Source organism: Thermobia domestica, unplaced genomic scaffold (genome assembly GCF_964235325.1).
Source record: "Thermobia domestica unplaced genomic scaffold, izTheDome1.hap1.1 HAP1_SCAFFOLD_93, whole genome shotgun sequence".
In the NCBI taxonomy this organism is placed as follows: Eukaryota; Metazoa; Arthropoda; class Insecta; order Zygentoma; family Lepismatidae; genus Thermobia; species Thermobia domestica.
Window position 1 is genome coordinate 586,053 of NW_027655886.1, and position 25,576 is coordinate 611,628.

The following is a 25,576-nucleotide window of genomic DNA, read 5'->3' on the forward strand; positions in this document are numbered from 1 at the left end:
AGTAGTATTGCTGGATGTAAGTGGCGTAATTCTATAATTTTTGGTGTGTATACACTAGAATGCTTTCAAAAATATAGATTACATTACCCACTCCATATACACACGTTCTTTCGTAAATTTAAAATAAGTGTACTCTGGACTATAAAAATACACCATACATTCCCGTATATACTGTACCTCATTACATTCCTGCTGTATGTAATCGATTGTATAATAATTGAAATTTATTTATTATCAGTAACTACAAATGTAATATATTTAACCTTTTTTCACAGAAGATTCTATGAGAGAAAGACCATAGTTCACTCTAAATCAACATTTGAGGTTACAAAGAGTTAATCGGTTGTAGAATAATAACAGAGCTCAAGATAATACCATTATTCTAAATAAATATTGAGTCTTGAATTTGCCTAGATGTAGTTTTATTGGTAGTGTGCATTGAGTACAATTTTTGTCGGAACTCTTCAAATATCTGTAAAACTTCTAGTACCTAAATGCATGTGCATTGAAAATTGAAAAAAAAAAAAAAAAAAACTAACTTCGTTTCTTTTCTTTCTGTAGGTGAAAGTGGTGAAGTTTAGCTATATGTGGACCATAAACAATTTTAGTTTCTGCAGGGAAGAAATGGGTGAGGTGTTGAAATCATCAACGTTCTCAGCTGGGGCCAATGATAAATTGAAGTGGTAAGTAGATTCATCGGGTTATGTCGAGTTGATCAACGTAGCTTAATAAGCCTTAATATTTCCTTTTTTTTTTCTTTTTTTTTCTTTCTTGTTAAATGCTGGTAGCACAACATTTGAAAAATTTTCGTTCACAACATTGAGGTTTTGTCTCTTTATGCTACATTATCTAAATGCGATTTTGTTGATGTGGGTTGTGGAAGAAACTGTTGTGCATAACGTTTAATTATAACAGTAACCATAGTCTACCACAAACCCCTTCCTCTGACAGTGTTGTGTTATGCGAAATATGCTAAACTTCGCATGGGAAAGAGCCATGGCACATATCTTTTCCAAAAGCATTTTTTTTTTCGGCAGCATTTTCCCCAATACAACATCTTCATGCTGCTACATAACAACCGAGAGATGGATACAGTTGTGTGTGCAGTTTTGTTACTCTGTGATAGTGCTGTTAAAATTATCCGAATAATTTTTCTATTGTTATTCGAATAATTATTTGTTATTCAGTACTCGAAATAAAATTTAAAGAAATCATAACATTGTATGTGTCGAAGCTTTCGTCATTCGCCAATCTGAACGAAAATTAGTTTTCTCGACTCTCCTACCGTAGTTCTAGTCTTCTGCATATCTTTCCTGCCTCATTGAATTGTATTGCTTTCTGATAATGAAATAAATGTTTTTTAAAAAGTCAGTACGTTATATCCATACCCTGAGTGAGACTTGAGACAGGGCTTATAAGCTTTATATATATATATATATATATATATATATATATATATATATATATATATATATATATATATATATATATATATATATATATATATATATATAGCATTATTTTAGAAACTTCAAATGCTAACTAGGTCAGCTATATTACTTTTAACGTGAGTTTACCACCTATTCTAAAAGTAACGTGATCAAGAAAAAGCAGATTGTAGTTGTGATCAATTGAAATATACTGATGATTAATAAATATTGAATATCAAATAATACAAGAAAATTAATATTGCAAACATAACCTATCTAGGAAAAAAAAAGTTTTCTCATTTTAATACATCTTTAAATTTTGATAGTACAGAAGGCCTGGCAACAGTTTAAAATATGATCTCAGAATTTTGCTTGTTAACCTAAGAGGAAAAAAGCTCTGGAAGGGACTTAGAACTTAACGAACTTAAAGGAATATGTTGCTGATTTGTTTTGCACTACTTCATAGAGAAAAAAAAAAAAAATAAAATTACTCTATACAATACTATGTCCGACATAATCCATATTTACTCCTTTTCAAATGTTAAAATAACCTTATAGGTCTACTCTGTGTTCTAGGTCATGTGTAAATTGCTTTTATAGGAAGTTGTGTTGAATGTTATTTACATTGATGTTTTATACTTGTACCATAACTTTTTCCATATTCTGCAGCTCTGTAATTTAAATTCTTATTCTGACCGTGGATTCTATTTAAATTCTTATACGGTTTTCTGACCGTAAGAATAGAATATACTTCAAAAATGCATGTGTGACTCATTTAGTTCCGTTCTGAATCAATAAAACTAGTTTCTTTCGATAAAATTTCTCTTTACTAATACAGACGATAAGGGCGGATGTCTTATGTGATCTTTTTTTCCTTCCTTTAGTATTTAGTTACGAATGCAATCATATTATATTGTAAATGACCAAATTGTCCTACAATATAATTTTGTTCAAGACATTTCATGGTCAAGTATTGTCAGTTTCGTCTCGAGTTGACTTTTCTATGTAACATTCGTAGCTACATTTTTAGAATGTCTGACTTCCTGGACTGTTTTTGTTCATCTTTACACTCAATCAAACAAAGGAATGAATGTATGCTGCATAAAGAAATTTTAAAAATATTTCGTTATTTTCGCGTTATCCAGAGTTTATTTTTAAACAAATTCTAAAGAAGACTTCGTGATAACATAGACCTATTGCTATTAATGTTACGAGTTATGTATGAACCATCAGTTTCAAGGGTACAGTTACATCCTGTGCCTTTAAATGTTCATTTCTTTGCAACTACTCTTTTTCAATATAGGTATGCATAAATGTCTTTTTAAAGTTAAGCAGTATTTGAATAGCATCGAACAGTCAGTTATTCATCAAACAAGCTATTTGATGCAGAAGTAAAAAATAAACAACATATTCTGAATTAATAGACGTAAACGGATATAGTAGATTATTAAGGTTGTGGTTGATTATAAGACATAAGTGTTATCAACAACCGAGAACCTTGCTTTCAATAGTATCATTATAGATTAACAATTATGCTATTACCAGTTTAGTATTGGCATCGTAGAGAAATGCTTCACTCACTAAAGCATTACGAGTTTGATCATAACGTTAAAAGGTAGCAATTGTCTAAACTTTATATTAACAATAGGAACTAAACCTAAAATAAACTCTAATGTCCCAATTGGGAAATAAACTGAGCACAACTAAAGGTGAAACCAGTACTAAAATATTCATTCATGTTCTTAAAACTGTCATTCACCACACGCTTACTGTTTTGCAGGTGTTTGCGGGTAAACCCTAAGGGTTTAGATGAAGAAAGCAAGGATTATCTTTCTTTGTACCTTCTGCTAGTCTCATGTAATAAATCCGAAGTCAGGGCCAAGTTCAAATTTTCCATTCTTAATGCCAAAAGAGAAGAAACCAAAGCCATGGGTCAGTAACTAATTTTGTTGATCATTTCCATATTCCTAAAAGTCACAGTCCATTTTAGTTAACGAAAGACACCACAATTTTATATAAATTGTATTTCTCGTACCACGTTATAGACAGATGTAAATAAGCAGAAAAGTTTTATCGACGAAAATGTTTCGTGTTCTGTTACCAAAAGCAAACAATTGTCTCTTACTTCTGTTTTATTTTACACTGTTTGAATCTGTTAAAGAATATTTATTCCTAAAAGATCTGCGTTTTCAACTAAATGCACGGTGACTTTCAGGATATGTACAATAATATTCACATAATGAAACAAGAACTATTGTTAAAGTAAGTTGTAAAGAAAAGTTATTTCTTACAATTATTCTTGTAATCCTAATAAGAATTACAAGAAATATCGCTTTCTTGAAATAAAAATTTTGAAATATGACTATACTTGACTGTAGCGTTGTTCTAACGTTATTTCTTATGGGGAATGACGTGTACGTATTTTAATTATCGTTTGTCAGTGCATATGTTTAGAAAACCCTGTCTAAATAAGCAGATATATTACTTTTAATGGTGCAGTATGCGTTAATCTATTTGCAATAAAAGTACTCTGTTTTCTATTCTGTTTTGCAAGTGTTTACAGCAGTGAACTAGCGTATTTTTTGAAACTTAATTTGTACACGCAATAGACTAGAATTAGAAATCTAGTTTGTGTAGACAGTAAGTTATTTATTCTACAGGTTTGTGTTAATAGGAGTAGGAATGAACTTCCATGCAAATACGTGCACATTAAAAGAATTTGCCAAAACAGGAAGATAAAACAATAATCAATACAACAGAAAGAAAAATCATGTATGAGTGATACATGAATCATTCCTGCGCATAGAGCCATTAAGAAAATACAAAAGCACCATTAATAACACTACTTGTATAAACTCGGACGGTAAATTGAATAAGCACGGACCTTGAAGCGTTTTAACATGATAACGTTAAGCAAACAAGTCTCATCACACTGATTCAGCACAATGAAGTAATCGGCATGCGCAGCAACCAAGGTTATAGGAAAAAGTTATAGATGCTGAACTGGACAAAATCCGGAAATAGCTATTGAGGCATGATTCAATACATGAGCAGTTGTATGAAATGAATATGGCAGCGTGTCTGTGGTTTCAGTTGAACAAACAATACTATATTAAGATATTAACTGAATAGCACAAAATTAATACATTTGTTTCGATTCAAATAAATAAAAGTAAATAAGATACTCCAGTTGAATAATTATATTAAGTAAATTACAGTTTCGTCATTACGACAATGAATTCACCACAGACATGATCAGTGATGTATGTGATGAAGGCGTTGTTGTAATGCCGAACCCAGTTTAGTTATACGTTTATTCTGCTATAGTATTTTGTTAGTAGTTTTATTTATCTGAGTTAAAATTAACACAAAGTTGAAATATGAGTTTTCAGTTTGTTTCGAGTAAGAAAAGTGAGACGAAACGAGTGAAAAATTAAAATATGAATATTCAATCAAGGTTAAAGAATAGGCGATTGAGAGATCAGATCGTATGTCAGTACGATGGTAAAGCAGTGAAATACGTGATCGCTTAATAAGTAAGGGTTAGGCTATTCGGGAATGTGTTTTTGATGTATTACCCCCCTGCAGCGAACGGGACCTAGGTGGCTACTCGGTAATTTTACTTTCGCCAGAGTTATAAATCATACTGTGAGCCAGTCAAGGTTTCCAGGTCGTTTTTGTCAGGTCCAGGTCTATAATAGCAGAGTTCCAATACTCTGCACAAAGCATCCTCCAAGCAGTGTTTCTTGCTAAAATCCCCTTGCCTGGCAACACTTAAACATCTTTTAAGCAGTACGCGGTCTATTGTTCCGAAACGCACCAAATACACTCAAGCCAACGTTTTCTGCGCGTTTTTATTGCTTTCGCGTTTGCAGCGCATTGTGTTTAAGTACATCCACATTTAAGTACATGGTCAGCGTATTCCAGGCGTACGCAGCTCGCGCCAAGTGAACTTTGTGGTGGACAAGCACTTTGTGTGTGGGTTTCCTCTGTGTTTTCCAGTTTCCTCCCACTTTCTTCATTCCACCATTTCATTTATTTCTAATGATCACCGTCTCGTTTAGCCTATCCGGCATAACCATAAGACGTAAAACTCAGATTTCATTTCATTCATTTCCAAGCGTACGCATGAGCAATAAAAACACGTTGCTAACGCTTCAAATAGGCGCTTACTAAAGGAGAAAAAGAATAATCATGGGAAAAGAAGTAGAGTCTGTGCGTGAGAAAATAATACTGCCGTTTTGGCATTAAGTTCAAACTCAGTTCAGATCAACAATAATTAATAATACTGCTTTAAAAAAAACTAACGAAGTAAAAAAACAAAAAAAAAAAAAAATGTAATATTTAATGTAATAATAGTGTGAAAAATTAGAACTTTTTAAAGTAATGATTTTGACAAGTACGTAATCTTTTATTTTTAAAATCTTTTTATCTAACCGAGACAGGGTTCCTTTAAATGTATTTTAAATTATATAGATTGATATTAGAAATAATATGAGAAAACAAAATTTTCCTATAGGGCAGAGTTATCACAAATCAACAGTGTTTGCATCATGAGTTACGTATATAAAATACTTGTATGTTATTAGAATAAAGGAAATTCTAGTATTACAAAGTGCAGTGGAATGTTTTCAGTTGTTAGTTGTTATTATTGGTTAACCAGAAAGGGAGAAAAAACTAAAATAGTTGAAGTTTATATCGCCAGTGTTCTGTAAGACATCTTAAGTCAATGTGTGAGTGATTTATACTTATTTCTGATATTTAATTTTAAATATGACTTTTGGTAGTACATCGAAATTTATGCCAAGGCGAGATTCTGTTTATTTCGTCTTATAATGCAATTATAGGATACGAAGAAAACATACATTTAAATTTTGTATTCTTTACATAAGGCTTGTAAAATTTAAGGAGTAGAGTTTTGAACATCATATGTGAATACCGAATCAAGTGAATGCATTACGTATTTTAGAGAATATGTAGAAGCTGTCTCTTATTTGTTACTGTATTAATCAATTGTATTATTTCAGAGAGTCAGAGAGCGTACAGGTTTGTTCAGGGCAAAGACTGGGGCTTCAAGAAGTTTATACGTAGGGATTTTCTATTAGATGAAGCCAATGGATTATTGCCTGATGATAAGTTAACGATATTTTGTGAGGTAAGTTGGTGTATGTGTATTGTGGATATTCTAATTGAAAATTATATATATATATATATATATATATATATATATATATATATACATACTTGTAAATGTGTTGTATAACTTCAATAGCTAGAGCCTGTCTATTTCAGGCGTGCCCACGGAAAATATGCGAAACATACCTCGGTCCCAATCCCGCCAACTTCTGACGGAGGAAACCCTCCCTTTGCTTAAGGAAAAGAAGTGAATGACCTCAGCTGTGTTGCCAATTTGTCATTCAGTTGTTTGGTCTTGCCGAGTGCAGAATGTAGGCTACTTAGAATAGGTAACAAGACAGAACATAGCGAAGTCCGTGAAATAATTCATTGTGGCAACGCTTTCACATCCAACAATTGAAAGATCTCGGCCACAGCAACTTGTCCCTCCTCTATCGAGGGAGGTACGGGAGCAGCGCCAGAAGGGACACAATTAAAATAGAAAGGCTCTATCTACGGTGTGATAAAAGAAAAATTATGGCTATTTTGCTGTTTTCAGTTTACATTACCTAAACTGTTATAAAATATTTCGAGAAATGGAGGAAACAATCAATTTTCTCTTACACCATGTTCTTGAAAGATGCACTGGCTCAATGGTCAAGAGACGAACGGAGTAGCGTACTGGTTAGGGCATTGACACGATAAGCCGAAGACTCGGTTCTCATTTTCGGTCCTCTCACTCTTTTTCACTTCTTGAATTTTGTTCAGTTTCTTACTATTTTTAATAAAGAAATTGACATAGGAGGGTACGGGCGTAAGAACATTCAACCTCTCCGGACTACAAGAGCAGAAAATACCATAGCTTCTGAAGAAAATATGTCCGTCAAGTCAAACAAGAGTTTTTGAATATTGTTCAATTGATGTACGTCATAACCGTTGATTTTAAAAATCCGTGGAGATTCGTTGTCTATGAATACTGCTGAACCAAACATACAGAAAGATAGAAAAAAATTATAAGTATTGAGTACGTACCTTTGTTGTGTTACGATAATATATTTTCCAATTCGAATAAACATACCTCAATCCCTTTCTTTAAATAAATATAGAAAGAATTTCAAGCTTTTAGTTATCAGGAAGGTCATTAAATTGGAGATAAATATCCGTACCTTATGTCTTCTAGTAGAAGAATGTACTAATTAGGTAGAGAGATATAGTAGGAGAAACTCAAATATAAGAGCGATTAAAAAAAAAAAAAAAAAATATGATAAGAATTGTACGAGTATATAGGTGCTGAAATTAACTTTTAGCTGAGCATTGCAATACAATAGGTAATTTTAAAAAAGAAACAAACAAACAAACAAAACAAAAAACTCCTTATACAAATACGCGCTATTTTTACATAGTATTGAAAACTAGGGTAAATGACAAAACTTAAATTCGATATTATATTTGTTCGTACGAATAATTCTGTTTCAAGTGCAATAAAAAGTGAGAACTAAATTAGAATTCGGTTTAAGTTCACGAGATAGTCACCTGTAACAGTGCTTGAAAGTACTGCAAGGTACTTGCACTTTAAATAATTGAATGAATTACATCGGCACGGTATGCCAGAGGTCCCGGTTTCAAGTCTCGGTCCAGTCAGTCACTTTTTCCTCTTAACGTTAGAATACGCCTCTATAGAGGATTTGGTGTGTAATATAAAAAATCGGTTGTTTCTTCCTTTCATTAGTATATAGTATAGTGTGAAATCACAACCGTCATAAGGTGCTCGGTATATGGACACAGGGTTGTCCAATCACAATAGAGGTCCGAGATGAGAGCACCGACTGCAAGAGTGAGAGTGGCTGTTCTGGGAAGCGGACTGGGTAGCGTAGTTGATAACGCATCGGCACGGTATGCCGGAGGTCCCGAGTTCGAGACCCGGTGCAGTCACTTTTTCTCTTTACATTTGAATTAATATAGTAATAATAAAATTTAAAGAAATTAACTAGGTAATGTGTCTTTCAATATTTTAGACTTGTTTACTTTTATGTATAATGTGTTGTAATTGATATACCACCTTCTTTACCACGAAAGTCGTCATAGACGAATAAATGACTGAAGAAAGCTTTTTGTATTGTGATGATAGAGTTATCAGAGAGGACGAGCCTTATAATTTAACTTGATATTTCATCCTAGTCAAATATCCAGCCAATAAAACGTAAAAACTTGCTCCAAATATGTATCAAAAATGCGTAGTTTAAGGAGCTAGGGAGGTAAATTATGTTCGAAAGTTCAACAATATTTGAACGTTCTCTTTATTTATGTTCATAAAGTCTTCCCCCTTTTGTGGATTTCGGATCTAACTAACTATTAGGAGACCGTGAATTGTGCTCACATACGGCCTACGAAATTCGCGACAAAATCACATCGGCGAAGAAGAAAAGTGGTCGGTAGAAACACTCTCAGTGACATGTTCCGCCGAACATTAAAGCTGATTGTTACTCAGAACCGTGCGACGGCGATTCAAGTAATGAAGTATTTCTAACAGCACCTCCCACAGCTTGTGTCGATAACTATAATCCGCCGCGAGTTACATGGAGATCGGTGTCGGGTTGCATAGGCGAAATCACTAATAAAAGACCATATCAGCACGACGCCAATGATGCCACACTTATGCAGCACGGATGGACCATTGATAACTAGAAACAAGTGTGATATGGTTGTATATGAGTCACTGTTCACTATATATTTTTCACTGCCGTGTTTGTGTATGCCGGATGCTCAAAGAAGCATATGATCCTCAGTGTTTGCACCCAACCTCAAAAAATGGAGGCGATTCTGTGTTCGGACTGGTTTAGTGAGTTCTGTGCTGATGCTTGCTGGTCACCTCACTGCCAGTAACTGTGTCGCCATTTTAGGGAACATTGCGCATTCTATTCTTTAGATGTTACTTCCGGGTAGTTACGCCATATTCCAGGATGATGATGCATCCATTCGCGCATCTGGAGCTGTTGTGTCGCGGTTTGAGGAACATCGGGCTTCAGAACATTGAAAACTTCCCCTGGTCACCCAATTCGTGGACTTGATTGAAGATCTATAGTCCGTTTGGAATCACGAATCCGACGCAAATTTCCACCTCCATTATATCCCACAGAACTGCACGCAGAGTAGTGTAATATTCCACTTGCTACCATTCACGATCTCTGTGACTGCATTCCACGTCGCATCAGAACTTTCCTGATGGCGAAAGGTGATTCAACGCCATATTAGTCTGGTAAGTTGCACATCTTTCAGGTGTTTCTGTTAAATTCACAAGTATCTGTATGTACTGTACCTAACACATCTACTACGCTGCGAACAACTTTTTATTAAGAAGTGCTTACAAAATAAATATCATTGTTAACTTATTTATTTATTTTTTTTTATATATACTTTTTCAGGTTAGTGTAGTTGCTGACAGTGTGAATATCTCAGGTCAGTCGAATGCCATACAATTCAAAGTGCCAGAGTGTCGATTATCGGATGACCTGGGCGCTTTGTTTGAGAACCAGAAATTTAGTGACGTCACGTTATCAGTCAGTGGGAGGGAGTTCCAAGCTCACAAAGCTATACTCGCAGGTATGATGTAGTTATGTTTCACCCAGCCATATAGCTCATCTATTTATATATCATGTACTATGTTTAGAACACAACCTTAAGCATCCTGTAAATCACAGAAGTATAAGAGTTAACGCAATAATTAATTTTCTGCACACCATGCTGCAAGGTATTAGTAAACTTTGAATAAATTTATATAAAAGCTATTTGATACGTATAGTTTTTACAGTATTGTAATTCGTAAAAGGAATTATCAAAGCAAGATTGGCTTGTTCCTATTAGAAACGTAGTATCAGAGCATCTTAACAGCGGTTATTTGAAGAGGTTAGGCGTTTCAAAAAAGACTGGAAATCCGTAAAAAAAAAAAATTGTTTGTTTCAGAAATTTGGAACTGTTTATGAGAGTCATATTTAACATTTTAGCCGCCCAATGAAGAAATGAGTCTAAGACTAAGGAAGCATTTGGCTAGATCGAATCACTACCCTAATATGCTTTTACCTAAAGTTAGTCTCAATTCTTCGCTTTACTCTTCCAACGAAGTATTTCCTCCTTTTTAGTGCACTTTTCCTAATATTCTCTTAATAAGGCAACAACACTGATTTACCGAACCAAAAATATTTTCCACTTTCTAGTACGTTTTATAAAAGCACTGGTCTTAAACAAAAGTCATTTTTTATTATAATATTTGTTTATTTACAGCCCAGAAAAATTGGGCAAAACCTCGAAGAAATTCCGAACAAGCTGGATTTTGTGAAGACTTTTATTTTGATATCCTCAGCATACCGCGAAAACCTTCTTTTGAACCGTGGGTTTGTTATTTTAGAGGGAAAAGGAAGAAGTGTTCTAATTTTTATTAATTTTTTTATTATATATATATATATATATATACAGGGTGGTTCAGTAATGTTGGACAGCCCTGAATAAATCGGAAACCAGAAGAGATATTAGCAAGAATTTGGTGGATCCAGATACTTGTAGAAGGGGGACGTCCTTTGAGGTACCACACAATGTTACCAGGTCAACAGTGTTGCCAGCTCAGTACAAAGTTGTATTTTTTTAAATGGAACATATAGAAGTTTATGCCATCAAAAGAATTAGTACAGAATGGGTGAATACCAACAAGCGAAACCGCACCTGTCAGTGTTGCCAAATAAGGAAGTTATAAAGCTTCAAAGATCAAGAAATTAAAGTGTCCGTAGAGCAAAACTAGCAAAAAGGCAAGAAAAATAATACTACGGAATGAAGAGAAGTAACCGAAAGAGTAAACCAAAGAACGCACAGCATCCAGTGAGTAACAGGGTTGCCACAGCAAAGGGGGAAAAAATTGAAAATTTTGCAGTTGCTATAGGAGGAAAAGTGCCCATATGACATAATGCTGGAAACACCATAGAAAGTCTATGTAAGAGTCAGGAATCCTAATAGCGTTTGTTCGAAAGCAATATCTCTAACCGTTTCCGAGATACACCAAAGCTGTGCGGAGTTTGCAACACTGCATAATAATTCCCTCGCCCTCCAAACTACAGGAACGAGTAATGAAAATGATACGCCCAACAAAATGTATGAACTACACGGGTCTAATCGTCAAATCAATTATGCAGTGTTGCAAACCCCGCACACCTTTGGTGTATCTCGAAAACGGTTAGAGATATCGCTTTCGAACAAACGCGATTAGGATTCCTGACTCTTACATAGACTTTCTATGGTGTTTCCAGCATTATGTCATATGGGCACTTTTCCTCCTATAGCAACTGCAAAATTTTCAATTTTTTCCCCCTTTGCTTTGGCAACCCTGTTACCCACTGGATGCTGTGCGTTCTTTGGTTTACTCTTTCTGTTACTCTTTTTCATTACGTAGTATTATTTTTCTTGCCTTTTTGCTAGTTTTGCCCTACGGACACTTTAATTTCTTGTTCTTTGAAGCTTTATAACTTCCTTATTTGGCAACACTGACAAATGCGCTTTCGCTTGTTGGTATTCACATTCTGTACTAATTCTTTTGATGGCATAAACTTCTACATGTTTCATTTAAAAAAATACAACTTTGTACTGAGCTGGCAACACTGTTGACCTGGTAACATTGTGTTGTACCTCAAAAGACGTCCCCCTTCCACAAGTATCTGGATCCACCAAATTCTTGCTAATATCTCTTCTGGTTTCCGATTTATTCAGGGCTGTCCAACATTACTGAACCACCCTGTATATATATATATATATATATATATATATATATATATATATATATATATATATATATATATATATAAAGAAAATAGTTGAGGAAAATTGTAATGTATAAAATTCTACGCAAAACAGGATTATAGATTTTTGTAGAGTTAATCGTTTCAAAGATGCAGACTTAATTATGTCTGAATAGGGGAGGTTTTTAACTTGAGGCTCCAAAATATCTGGAAAAATAGCATTGATCGGAAAAAGTCGAAGTAAAAAATTAATATTTTTAGAATGGGAAAATTACTCTGATGAAATTAGCCCGCTGCCGCCCCCTGAGAGTGGGATGGGGCAACTTTGAAAACTCAATGAGGACTTTCATTTCTTACATCCTTCCCAATTCCCTCGGTACTACGGGTCCTTAGTTATATATATATTTGAATCCCCTTCTTCTCTTTAGGTTACGCATCAAAAAAAAACTTAAATAGCTTACAGTCACTTGCAAACTATGGTCTCTTCGTTAAAGTTACTTAAAAGTATACAATGCAAATAGCTTGAATTTGCATTCTGGACAAACAAAGAAGCAAATAAACATTCATTTTTATATATAAGATAGTGGCGTGCGATATTTTTATTCAGACACAATGCAGTCTATATGTTTGGAACGATTAATTATACGAAAAAAGTCGAAGGACCTCTTTCATGTAGAAGTTTTTAAAGTACATTTTTCTCTTCTATTTCCCACTAAAAATCGATAGTTTTCGAGATACTAGCAAAGAAACTAAGATTCTCTTCTTTTAGCCCTCCCCTCAAAAATAATAAAAGTACACGGCTCAAATTAAGGGTGCTTTACAGAATATGCTGAAAACATCAAAATAAAGGTCTCCACGAAAACTATGAATTCAAACTAATATTTGCCGTTTTCGATTACTTTTAAAACCTCGCTCCTCCCTGAGAAGTAGAGTATGGCCTTTAAGTTGAATTGGATTAAAACTGTCATTATTCATCTCAGCGACCCCAAAAACTATGATTTCAACTCTAATATTGGTCGTCTTTTTTTGGGTGGGGGTGGGGGGGAGTTTTGTGCGGGGGCGGCAAATTATTTAGAGCACTGGGGCGCACAATATACAAATACGGCCCTGGATATATGTATAGGTGATTTTTTTCCGCTGTGGTGACTAGTTCTTAAACATTTTTATTGTCTTTGCAGCACGAAGCCCCGTATTTGCGGCGATGTTTGAACACGAAATGGAAGAGAGAAAACAAAATAGGGTTGAAATTACGGATGTAGACCACGAAGTATTGAGAGAAATGCTTCGATTTATTTATACAGGGAAAGCTGCCAACTTGGAGAAGATGGCGGACGATTTGTTAGCAGCAGCTGATAAGGTAAATTTTCGGAAAACGAAAGAACTGGACATGAAACATTAGTATGTTCACAATGTCTATAGTGGATGTTGGTAATTTTAAGCAAGAGTGTTGTGAAATGAAACTATAAAGTGACGAAAGTTTTCGTATGATTCCAAAGTTTCTAAGAATATTTGTTTTTAGACGAATTGTGGTCATGTAAGCGCTTGTTTTATAAAATTGAGATTTTTTACTACCTGTTAAATCATTTCAAATGTACAAAATAAATCCAAGAAGAGTTCTTAACATCTAAAATATTAAAATTCCGTACAGTGTAATATTCCTCAAAATCTAGTCTATGCATTCAAAAACACGAAACAGAATGTGAGCAGTGTTAGACGAGAAAAGAGAAAAAAGACACACGCTTAAATAATAGCACTCATGTTTCATTATATCTTCTGTCTCTGAGTAAATGTAATTTCTTAAGTGTTTCGACTTAAAATCATTAGCCTTAGTCATTAGGATAGGATGAAGTTTTTGAAGGATTTCGGAGAGAAGTGAAAATTTTTAAAACATTAAAAATTAGAATCCAGGTCGTCCTCTTTTTGGAAGTTCATGCTAGATATTTAACTATTGAGTTTACCACTTGTGGAAACTGTTTCCAACTGTTGTGTTTAATTTATGTCGTGCAGATCCAAGAATGATACTCTTATTTCATACAAAATTACTTCTTGGAGAAATGATATTCTGAAACAAAACTAATAATAACCAATAACATACAAATACAACTAAATATTGCCTCCCTGAACTGGGTTGATGTTCCATATTTTCCAGTAATAGTTAGAAAATCAGAACTTACAATCAACAGATTAAATGTCATTAACCTCATCGTCTCTCCCAAAGAACGTTGAGAAATCACTGACCAGCTACAGAAACTATTACACCGATGTTTTCCCTTCTTCAGGAAAACAGTACAGCTAGAATCAGTGAATACACATTGAGGCTACATAGGAAATAACTTGGGAACAACAAACCGTAACTCCGAGCAAATCAGGATTTTACATTTTTAAAAATTCTCTGTTTTGAAATATTCTGAAATTAATTGGTAGGTTAAGATGTAATGTTCTTTGTGCGAAACAAAGTGCCAATCCTATAAATTTTTGAAAACTGTATTTAAGTTGTAAGATAATTTAGATTAGCTAGTAATAACTGGATCTTTAGCGCCAGATATTTTGATTAATAGAAGATGATTAAATGTTGTTGAATGTATCATGACGGGTTTGTAGCTATGAATTGTGATTGTAATTAGTAAGTTAAGAGTAACTGAAGCTACATGGTGTCCCACCAAGGCTTTTATACATTTTGAACTTTAATCTCGAACCAAAATAAACAATATATATATATTTTTTTTTAAGTCACAAAGATGTTCAAAACCTTATTGGTGATTTCCTAATATGGAATATGTTCAAAATGTCCTCCATTAGCACTAACATATCGACGGCAACGCTGTGAAACAGACTGACAAACATGTGATATGGTTCCCATTGGAATTGATTCGCAGGCAGTCTCAATCGCGTCTCTCATAACATCCGTCGTACTTGGTTTTGTGGCGTAGATCTTGTTCTTCAAAGTTCCCCCCCCCCCACAGAAAGAAGTCTAACGGCTTAGATCGGGAGATCTGGGTGGATACTCAACACTTCGTTGTTGGCCTGTCCATTTCTCAACAAATGTTTCGTCCAGGAATTGCCGACGTCACGATAGTAATGTGTCGGTGCCCCGTCTCCTTAAAAATCTTCATTTAACTACAGTTGATGAACAGCTGACACATTTTTTTTTTTTTTTTTTTTTTTTTTTTTGTTCCTGAAAAATGATAAGGTGTTCTGTACCTGTCACTGTTCTTTTAAAATGACCCGGCAAGTCCTCTGATAGACAGACCACACCATCGATAACCCAGGATGATTAACAGTTCGTTCTCCCACAACATGGGGATTATCTCTTGCTCAGCACGCACATTTGTAGCTATTAATGGTTGCATTCAATTTAAAAGTCGCCCCATTATACCAAATAATGAAATCAGTCAACTGTTCATTATCGTAAATCCATTCACAAAATTGGAGGCGCCTATGTGGGTCGTCCTCATTGATTGCATGAAGCAATCTGGGAATGTAGGATTACTACTTTACTGTCTTTAAAATGCGGTGAGCGCTTAATTTGCTTACGCATGATTCACGCGAAGCGTGCCATATGGACTTCTGAATGGATCGTGAAAGTTTGTAACATTGCTTGCACTTCTCTTTTGTCCGCTACTGATTTTTTTTCCTGCCACACCATCCCTTCTTCAGATTACAAACAGTTCCTTCCCTCTCAAACTTTCTGGTAATTTCGTAACTGTTACACATGACAGTGGTACGGTATCAAATTCCGCTCGACGTCATCATCTGCACTCCTTTCAGTTCTCTTATTTCTATAAACACTTTATAAAATTCCGTTTCGTTGCTTAAAACAAAGGTTTTTAGCCATCTTTTCAATTACTTATCGCAACTGAACTGAAAATGAAAGGAAAACAAAACAAGTAAATGGGAAAGGAAACAAAAACAAATGAGTGGCTACATACACTAGTCATGAGAGCACCAAATAATAACAGTTTGATCAGGTTAACATGAATGCGTTCTCTGTTATTAACATTCAAACAGAGTAAACCCCTTTATGGGACACACTGTACTGTAGACATGATGTAGTTATATATATATATATATATATATATATATATATATATATATATATATATATATATATATATATATATAATTACTAAAGATGATTTAAGGAATTTTAACCCTTTACCAGTGATGATCAGGTTAGACTTTTTGTAGTCTCTAACAGAGAGCTGTAATAGCCATTACGTATGAGAGAGAGAACTACACTTGCTGTTAACCTGGGTGATGCACTGTAACTTTCAACCTGAATAGGTTATACAGAAGTTGTCTTTTGAGAAATGCACTATCATTTTGTGTGTATGTAAAGTGTACTATAAAATCAGTAACGTGGCGTGAAGTTTTGAAATGGGTAGGCTAAAATTAGATTCGTAGCTAGAGGGTGGCTAAGAGGGGCCAAGTCCCATTAAACTTGCAATTGTTTGTTGTATGTATATATGAGTGTAAAGTGAATTCTAGTTGCCCCCTTAAAAAAAAAAAAAAAAAAAAAAAAAAAAAAAAATCCCACCCTATTTAAACGATCACGTCTTAGTGTTCTGACTACGGACCTGGCTGCAATGCTTGATAAAAAAAAGAAAAAATGCTAATTCATGAAATATATTTTTCATACAATGCAAGAAAAAGTATAAGTGTGGTTCTGCTTCTTATTTCCCATACATATGTGGTTTCTTTACATATACGATACTCGCATATCACACACACACTGTATTATTGTTTCAAAGAAACAAATAAAAACGGATATAGGGCTATCTTAATTTTAAAATTCCCCAAATCACATATTAAACTTTAGCACTTCACCCACAACAACACATATCAGCATACTAATGAATAACAGTAGTGCAGCAGCTCTCACTCAATTTATGCTTTTACAGAAAAAGCTATTTTTAAATTGAAAGTAGAAAAAAAGGAACTATACCTCATCTGAGGCCTCATTCAGTATCGATCTTCGCAAAGGTTAAAGGTCGCAACGCAAAAAGTTCAACAAGCAATTACAATTTGAATTTTTAAAATTCAAAAAAGGGTACTGAGAACAATTAAAGGTACAAATCAAGAGTATCATGCAAAAAAAAAAAAAAAAAAAATATTCCGAGAGCTTAAAATTCTCCCGCTGCTTTGTCTTTATATACGGGGAACGGCAATCTTTATAAGAAAATGCCTTAAACCGTCTCTTAAATACAACAGTGACATTCATACAGACAATACTTGAAACAAAAGCGATCTTGCAATTCCCATTCATAATATATCACTTTACCAAAAAGGTCCAAAATATACAGGAATACAAATTTATAACAGCTTACCCATCAACATAAGAAACTCAAAATCTGATCACTTTTTTAAACAAAGACTAACAAAGTACCTACAAGAACACTGCTTTTATACTGTCTCGGAATTTTATGAAAATGCTCAAGCTAGAAACTTGTATGAATCAATAGGAAGATATTTATTTTATTATTACATGAGTAGTTATCCTTATTTACATATTATTATAATTAAATATATTCAATACATGTTTACTAAACGAAGATAGCATAATGTGTACAAAAAAAAAAAAAAAAATGCACTATGAATAAAACTAGGTAGATGAATGGATAAGGTGTGGTATATCTATGTATTAATATGTATCATGTTGGAAGACTAATATGATGTATAAGAAACTATTGTAGTTGTTTATTATATAGAACTTAATATGATTTGACATGTTCTATACTGCATGTACAAATGTACAATACTGTGGTCTCCTGAACGCAAAATAAATAAATAAGTAAATAGGCTAACTGCTATGTCAATTATCGCCAACTAAAATGCAAATTTTACGCTGCGATAACGCAAACCGGTACGCATTAAGGTCCTTGATGTATTAGTACTAATCATAAGATTTGTATTTTATTTTATTGTATTTTATTTATTTATTTATTTATTTATTTATTTTTTACTTTCTTTCTTTGTTAGAGCTTGTTACTGAATGGGAGCTCCTGAATTTTTCATAATCTCTCTGTTGTATACTTTCTTACAACTCCGCGTCCTGTCGCTTTTGTTTCTCCGAACACCCGAAAGGCTAACCTTTCGTCAGCACTCGTCCACTTTCGTTGCATCATGTTGAATATGTGTATTGCTGATGGTTTTTGTCTGCTGAGGGTGACGGGAAAGCGATTGTCACCGCCCCATTCTCAAGATTACATGAGAAAGGCGGAAAGCTAGCGGCTCATAGCCTACAATGCGTTCTTGCAAAAGCTTAAATCTATTATTTCTCCGTGATGTATAAACAGCGCATTATAAAATAAGTCCATTTTAATAAAATTAATTGTATCAATGTCCAAAAACAACATTTCAGGCTATTGTATAAATAAATGTATAGGCTTATCCTTATAGCCTAAATAAATACTACGTCCCTGTATAAAATAGCATTATCTTACAGATGAACGCACTAATTATTCAATAAAATATTAGGTGTGAAAAAACATATATACTTTTAAAGATCAATTACTTTTGAATTTCAGAAAAATATACGGTAATGGATAAATTAAGAAAAAAAGATTTACAATGTTAATAAGCCTACGATAATTTCTTTCTGCCTAGCTTTTGCATACTTACATGCTTTCTAAATACATATTCGTATATTATAAGTACATGCTTTCTAAATACATATTCGTATATTATAAGTACATATATATTACTTTTGTGTACGATATTTCAATTTGCCAGAGTTTAACTTTCATCTGGTCAGTTTGTTTTAGAGTAAAATTAAATAGAAAACTGTTACATCTTATGTATGTCTTAATTTGTTGTACAGTTGGATAAAGTTGTCTGCCCAGATAAAAGCCTAGTCAACTGAAATATCGTCTACAAAATATATTTTGTTTTCAAAGTATTAAGATGAGAAATATTCTTTTCGTACAGAATTAGTGTAAAAATATAATCTTTAACATGTCGATTTTAGCCAACTTACTTCTGTAACATACATATATGTATATATATATTGTATATATTTTGTTTTCCAGTATGCTCTTGAAAGGCTAAAAGTCATGTGCGAAGAAGCCTTGTGTTCGAACTTGTCAATAGAGAACGCTGCCGATATTTTAATTTTAGCAGATCTCCATAGTGCAGACCAACTCAAAGCACAGGCGATAGACTTCATCAATACGTAAGTCATCTTTGTTTGTAAACTTGATTATAATTTTTTGAAAGTTGAATTTTCTTATTATTCTTCAATAATAATTTTATTATAAGCCTAATTTTTAAAAACTCCTGAAATAGACTTAATGTAATTTATGATAGATTAATTTACGTTATTATATATGAAAACGGAGTACCGTAAATACGCGCGTAATTTTCGCATCCCAATTTTGAAGGGCATTTTCTGTATATTTTATTTTCCTTGCGTAATTTGCGCAAGTGGAAACTTTTTGTGAAACAGCATTTTTCCAGGGATCAATTACGGTAGCTAATGAACAATTGGGAACGCAGAAAAGCCATTGTTGCATTCCATTGAGCCCTGTCAACAAAACAAGTACTTCCGTACTCACCCCCTCCACTTTCCCCACCCCTCGTCTGCTGTGCTAAGGAGCTTGTTTCGCGCGTCTTATCTTTTCCTCATCCCACTTCAGTTACAAGCTCGTAATTTTTCCCCCCGCATAATTTACGCACCCTTGTTTCAAAACAACTTTTTTCGTCTAAAAAAGTGCGAAAATTACGCGAGTAAATACGGTATATTATCGAAGTTGAAAAAAAAATTACAAAATGAAGGATTGTACACTGCTGCATTTTTCAATAAAATATAAGTAAATGCATGTAAAAAAAAGCAGAAACATGATTATATGTAGATTTATTCTAGCAGACGTGATTCGAGTTACTTTTTTCCTGGAATCTGGAAAGTCCTTAAAACTCTCCCTGCTGTTCTTGGCGACATTTGTTAGAAATTTATAACCCCTGTTACCTAAAACTTAACGTTGTCACATCCCTCTGTTGTCCCTTTCTTTTATCTTCCATTCATTGCTTTTTAAAAAATTCTGAATTTCGATAGAGTCTATACAAGTGTTACGGAAGTACGGCAACATTAAAAAGAATGAGAGTGCACGTGCTGTCTAAGATTAACCGAGGGTTGTGTAGGGGAGAATGAATAGTGTTTGGGGCAAGAGATCTCTAAGTTTGTCTGCAAGAGTAACCACTAATGTATATAACATTGGTGAATTTGAGGTAGTTTGAATTTTACAACATATTCTTATATATATAAAGATCTGCTCGATAGATACATGTTCGTGCCCGTAGCCATTGAATCGAGCGGCGTTTGGGGCCTCGAAGGGCTCAATTTCATCAAAGAAGTAGGCCAACGTATTGCACACCTTACTGCTTACAAGCGGGCTACTATTTTTCTGATATAACATATCAGCATAGCAGTTCAGCGAGGAAATGTGGTTTCCATTTTAGGTACATTACCTCCTGGAAAATTATTAGAAGTTTTCCTTTTATAACTAACTGTTCAGAATTTACTGTTTATCTTTCTGAAAAAAAAAGTCAAATATAAAAAATATGAAAATAATATCATAGCAATAAATAAGTTATATAATGTAAGAAAAGAATAAAATTACAATATATATAATATTGATGAATTACTATTACAAAATGCTGTATCTCAGAATATTGTTTGCACGAAGGTTCTTGTGGATGAGCACGTCAGTAAATCATGTATCGTAACGACTTAAACAGATCTACTACTTAACAATGAGGAACTTGAAAGTGTTGTAATTTTTAAATACAGGATTTTGTGGTTGCTAAAATACTTAGGTGTACAATTTCAAGTATAAATCTTCATTTTCCAGTTATACTGTAAATATGCTGTATTCTTTTACGAATAGCCTTGATATTATTATTATTATTATTATTATTATTTATTATTATTATTTATTATTATTAGTGTGGAATAGGACAAGGACATAGGAAAGTGTAACCTTTAATGCATCACAGTTTTATACGACCTGACTAAATCAAGTGGACATATAATTAAACAGATTGTTTAACTCAGAACCTGAACACATGAAATTAATTTTGTTTTATTTGTTTTAGAAAGAGTTGAAAATCTCATTCAATTTTGTATAGAAACCTATAGTTCTGTGTCAAGTATAAGTGTAAACAGGTATCATAACCCGAATTGGATTTTTAATGCACGCAAGCTTAAGGTTTCAAGTTATTGTAAAATTTATGCGAAAACATGAATCTAAAAGTCCAACTGATCTGCTAAGATCACCGCTGAGTTGACTGGGTTGAATCAATAGCTACATTGCAATCAAATTTCGGGTTAATGTGTTGTATTAATGTAGGAGTTCTTGTAAAGTTCGAAAATAATTGTACTTGATGCAGGAGGATTGACATTCGCAGTTATGGTGAAATGTAGGACAGTTTTACGGTAAAGGCAGTGTTCTGTTTAGGTTGGGTGCACTGACCTTATTGCTGCTGAGCAACATACTGCAAAGTCAAGGGTATACGTTTTAATTTTCGGAAAATTAATTTGTCACTTGAGGTCGAAAGTTCAAAATTCCAATAGATATTTCCTCTGCTATAGCTCCTAAGCATAGCAAAGTTTCCTAAGCTAGAGAGTTGTACCGATATGTGTTTCAAACATTATCTCTATTAATGAACCACCTGGACACTTTATAATAATATTTCTGTTAGTTGCTCTGTGTTTTCCTCCTTTCCCTACTTATCTGATGTAACATTCAGCGAAAGTCACCTTATAACTTTTGTGTATATACTATATACGGAAGCAGGTGTAAGTAATTTATTCTTTATGATGGCCCGTCATTGAAATCTTACGTTCCAATTGTGTATATGGTTAATTTCCGATTACAGTATCCTGCTCGGTCTAGATGTGAACGAACGAGTCCTTTCTAGCGACATATATTATTCCATTATTCTTTATCCTGAACCTTATCACTTTTTATTTCTCTTCTTTCCACATGTTTTGTATTACATTGGATCGTGTATGTTCTTCTTGTGGCCATTTTTCTAACCTTTTCATGTGTAGAAAGTATAAGATAGATAAATATTCTTTCGTTCTTTAGGGCCGCGATGGCCAGTGGTAGAGCGTTCACCTCTGGTGCATGGGGTCCTTGGTTCGATCCCAGCTCGCGCAAAGTGAACTTTGTGATGGACAACCACCATGTGCGTAGGTTTTCTCGGGGTTCTCCCGTTTCCTCCCACTTTCTTCATTTCATTCATTTCTCATTATTACAGTCTCCTTGAGCCTAACCGGCATAACGGTGGGACGTAAAGATTTTATTTCATTTCTTTCGTTCTTACATATTTATTTCCTTGTTTTTTTTTTACTCTTGTAAATATACTTTCGTTAACGTCGTTAGCTAATTATGGGAGTCGTCATTCTTCCTTGTTTTCAGTTACTCTTCACTTCAAACTTCTCTGATGGCTCGTTCATACTCGACATTGATCTTCGTCATAGAATGTTTGATCAGCATTTTGTTTCTCGTCTTCTTCACGTATTGAACTTCTTTCCTCATGTGCTTGGTACATTATCACCTCTACATTGCAAATGCAAACTTCTCTTTATTCCATGGGGGAAAAGTTATTTTCCGACTTCAAAATTAATGTAATTCATTGTCTATAATGAAATTGCTGATGTGTTAGATCTAAAATCGAAACTAGGCAGTTCAGTTTAGTAACACCATGTAGATTTGAGTTTATGAGGTATCAGGGCAGATCAATATGATAAATAATACTTCCAGAGAAACTCAGAAAAAAGAATATAATTATAAATATTTTGTAATTTGATTGAATGTAGTTGATTAAATATCGGTTGAATTACGTTCATTCGTAGTTATGTACTATAGGTATAATCATGTATATTAAGTAAGCAGTGTTTCATTTAAGTTCGCTTGTAATATATGAATATATCGCAATGTTATTTTTATTTTCAGACATGCAACGGATGTGATGGATACTGCAGGGTGGAAGTCGATGATTCATTCACATCCACATCTCATAGCGGAAGCCTTCAGAGCTCTAGCTACTCAGCAGATCCCCCCGATCGGACCCCCTCGGAAACGCGTGAAACAGAGCTGAAAGCAGCTAAACGGAGGGCAAGCAGGACACGTCTCATGATTCCTGTTCTCTAGCTTCTGTAGGTGTTTGCGGCTTCCAAAGCTTCGGAACAGCTGCTTGTTGGACTGTTGAAAGTTTTCTTTCAAAGAAAAGATAAGAAGAAATCTTGTCCTATGTGCGTGACAGAGGGCAACTTGTGCGACCAAATAATTTAATGCCACTAGTAGGGTGGTAATAATGTGTTCAAATGTATTAGTGGAAGAACCACATAACAGATTTAACGTATATATTTTTTTTCTTGAGTGTACGTGTTTCAATTGTGTGTGTTCGTTCATGGATAAGAGATAACAAAAATATATATATATACATGAAGTGAAGATCATTTCCTATGAGTCTCCAGAGAAAGTTGAATGGTCAGAAGACAGTGATATAATGGCCATTTCAAAATTTCTTTCCTTATCCTCAAAGAAGTCAGAAGATAAACATGGTATCTCATTTTTTTAAAAATGTAACTGATACAAGATTATGTGGCAGTCATTTTCTGGTGACTAAAAAGAAAAGAAAATCTTGCGAGTATAGCTGCCAGTTGAGGACAGCAGTATTTATTCCATTTTTTTAAAAACAAAAGATTAAAATTTTCTCCCCATCTCTTAAAGGAAACAATGTTATATACCCAGTGTTTGGTGTCTGATCTCCAACCATAAAAGTGTTCCTCTTCAAATTCTTGGTCGATTTTTTTTAATAGGAAGAGAAAAAGGAAGGTCATTCTCTGTTAAATTCTATTCATGTAAAAATGTTTATGTTATAATGCCTTACCAAAATGTCCCTGATATATCATGACAAAATTCTTTTGGGACGCGTACATCTGTTAACTTTTTTGTTCTCTCGTGCAAATTGGTTAAATAATTAAATATGTGATCCAACGTAAAAAAAATAATAAAGATGGTTATCAATAGCCATGACATTGATAAAAGTAGTTTCAATTTTGTAATATTTAATTCAGTTATCTGAATACTGTATTTCAGGAAAACAAATTGGAAATTGAATATTCTCATGACATGTAAAATAAAACAAAAATTCTCCTTTTCTCATATAGTGTAATATTTAAACTTATTACCAAAAATTGTACTTATTTCTGGTAAACGTCAAAGTTTCATATATTTTTTGTGTGTGTCCCAGATTGGTAGAAACTTCAGGGGATTGGGACACATTTTAAGATTTTAATTTCTGAAGCTAAAAGCATATGAATCAGTTGAGTAAAATTATGGAACAGTAATTTGCTGGAGGTTAATTAATGTATGTAAAGAACTGTCCCCATGCCATATGTGTTCTGTGATAAGTGTATCTTGTATTATTATCATTATTATTATTATTAATAATTTTTTTTAGTTTCCCACCTACGTTAGTTCTAGATAAAGCAATGGTTTGAGGATAGAGTAAGCTGCAGAAGGGGATTGTCGTAGTTTGTTTTTCTATTCCTTAATAAATTTGAGAAGGAATTGGTTGAGTTATTCGTAGCAAAGTAAATTTCAAAAGTAATTTTGTTTTTTTCAGAAAATGTGTATATATAGATATATATGTGACTAAAAGTTCAAGCTAAAGAAAAAAAAAGTTTGAGGAGGAAATGTTAAATGACCTGTATGATTTGGTAGAGAAAAGGGAGAGAGAGGGAAAAAAGAATCAGTACAAGTTATAGCTATGTGTTACCTCATTTTAGTGTGACGTGATACTTTGACAGGCGTCATCTTCCCCCCACCCTCCGTAGGTTTCCCAAAGAACCAATGATAAGCTCTATTTTCTGTGAATGTTTGGAACCGAAAAAAAAAAAACTGTTTACACAGTTATGTTACAATGAATATGTCTGCGATCATAAGTCATATTGATTTCATGAAGAAAAAAAAACTCATTGCACTTTCATTAATAAAATGACATTTTCATTAACAGTCTTAACTGTGGATTTTCATTTATTACTAATTCCATGAAAAAAGAGAAAACTATCCTACCACTTTTTGTATGAGTTTGAGTTTTATGCATTAGTGTCGATGGAAGGTTGGAAGTTATGAGACTAAATCGGTGAAGGAGCATTCTTGGATTGGAAAAAAACCGTTAATCTGTATTTGCATAGATTTAAAGGTATTACGCAACCATGTGCAGAAATATCTAAAGCAGAAAAAA

At 33.8% G+C, this 25,576-nt stretch overlaps 1 protein-coding gene across 4 annotated transcripts in view; it reads left to right on the forward strand.

The window, feature by feature from the left end:
* Positions 1-25,351, forward strand: part of rdx (BTB/POZ and MATH domain-containing protein rdx) — a 574,233-nt gene extending 548,882 nt beyond the window's left edge. For all 4 annotated transcript variants that reach the window (XM_081747187.1, XM_081747190.1, XM_081747189.1 and 1 more), the window contains 7 exons: positions 562-683; positions 3,211-3,362; positions 6,458-6,585; positions 9,968-10,145; positions 13,501-13,679; positions 19,351-19,493; positions 23,278-25,351. In XM_081747187.1, the coding sequence (XP_081603313.1) occupies positions 562-683; positions 3,211-3,362; positions 6,458-6,585; positions 9,968-10,145; positions 13,501-13,679; positions 19,351-19,493; positions 23,278-23,422 (1,047 nt within the window). In that variant the 3' untranslated portion in view covers positions 23,423-25,351. The remainder of the gene's footprint in view (positions 1-561; positions 684-3,210; positions 3,363-6,457; positions 6,586-9,967; positions 10,146-13,500; positions 13,680-19,350; positions 19,494-23,277) is intronic.
* The last annotated feature ends 225 nt before the right edge of the window (positions 25,352-25,576 follow it).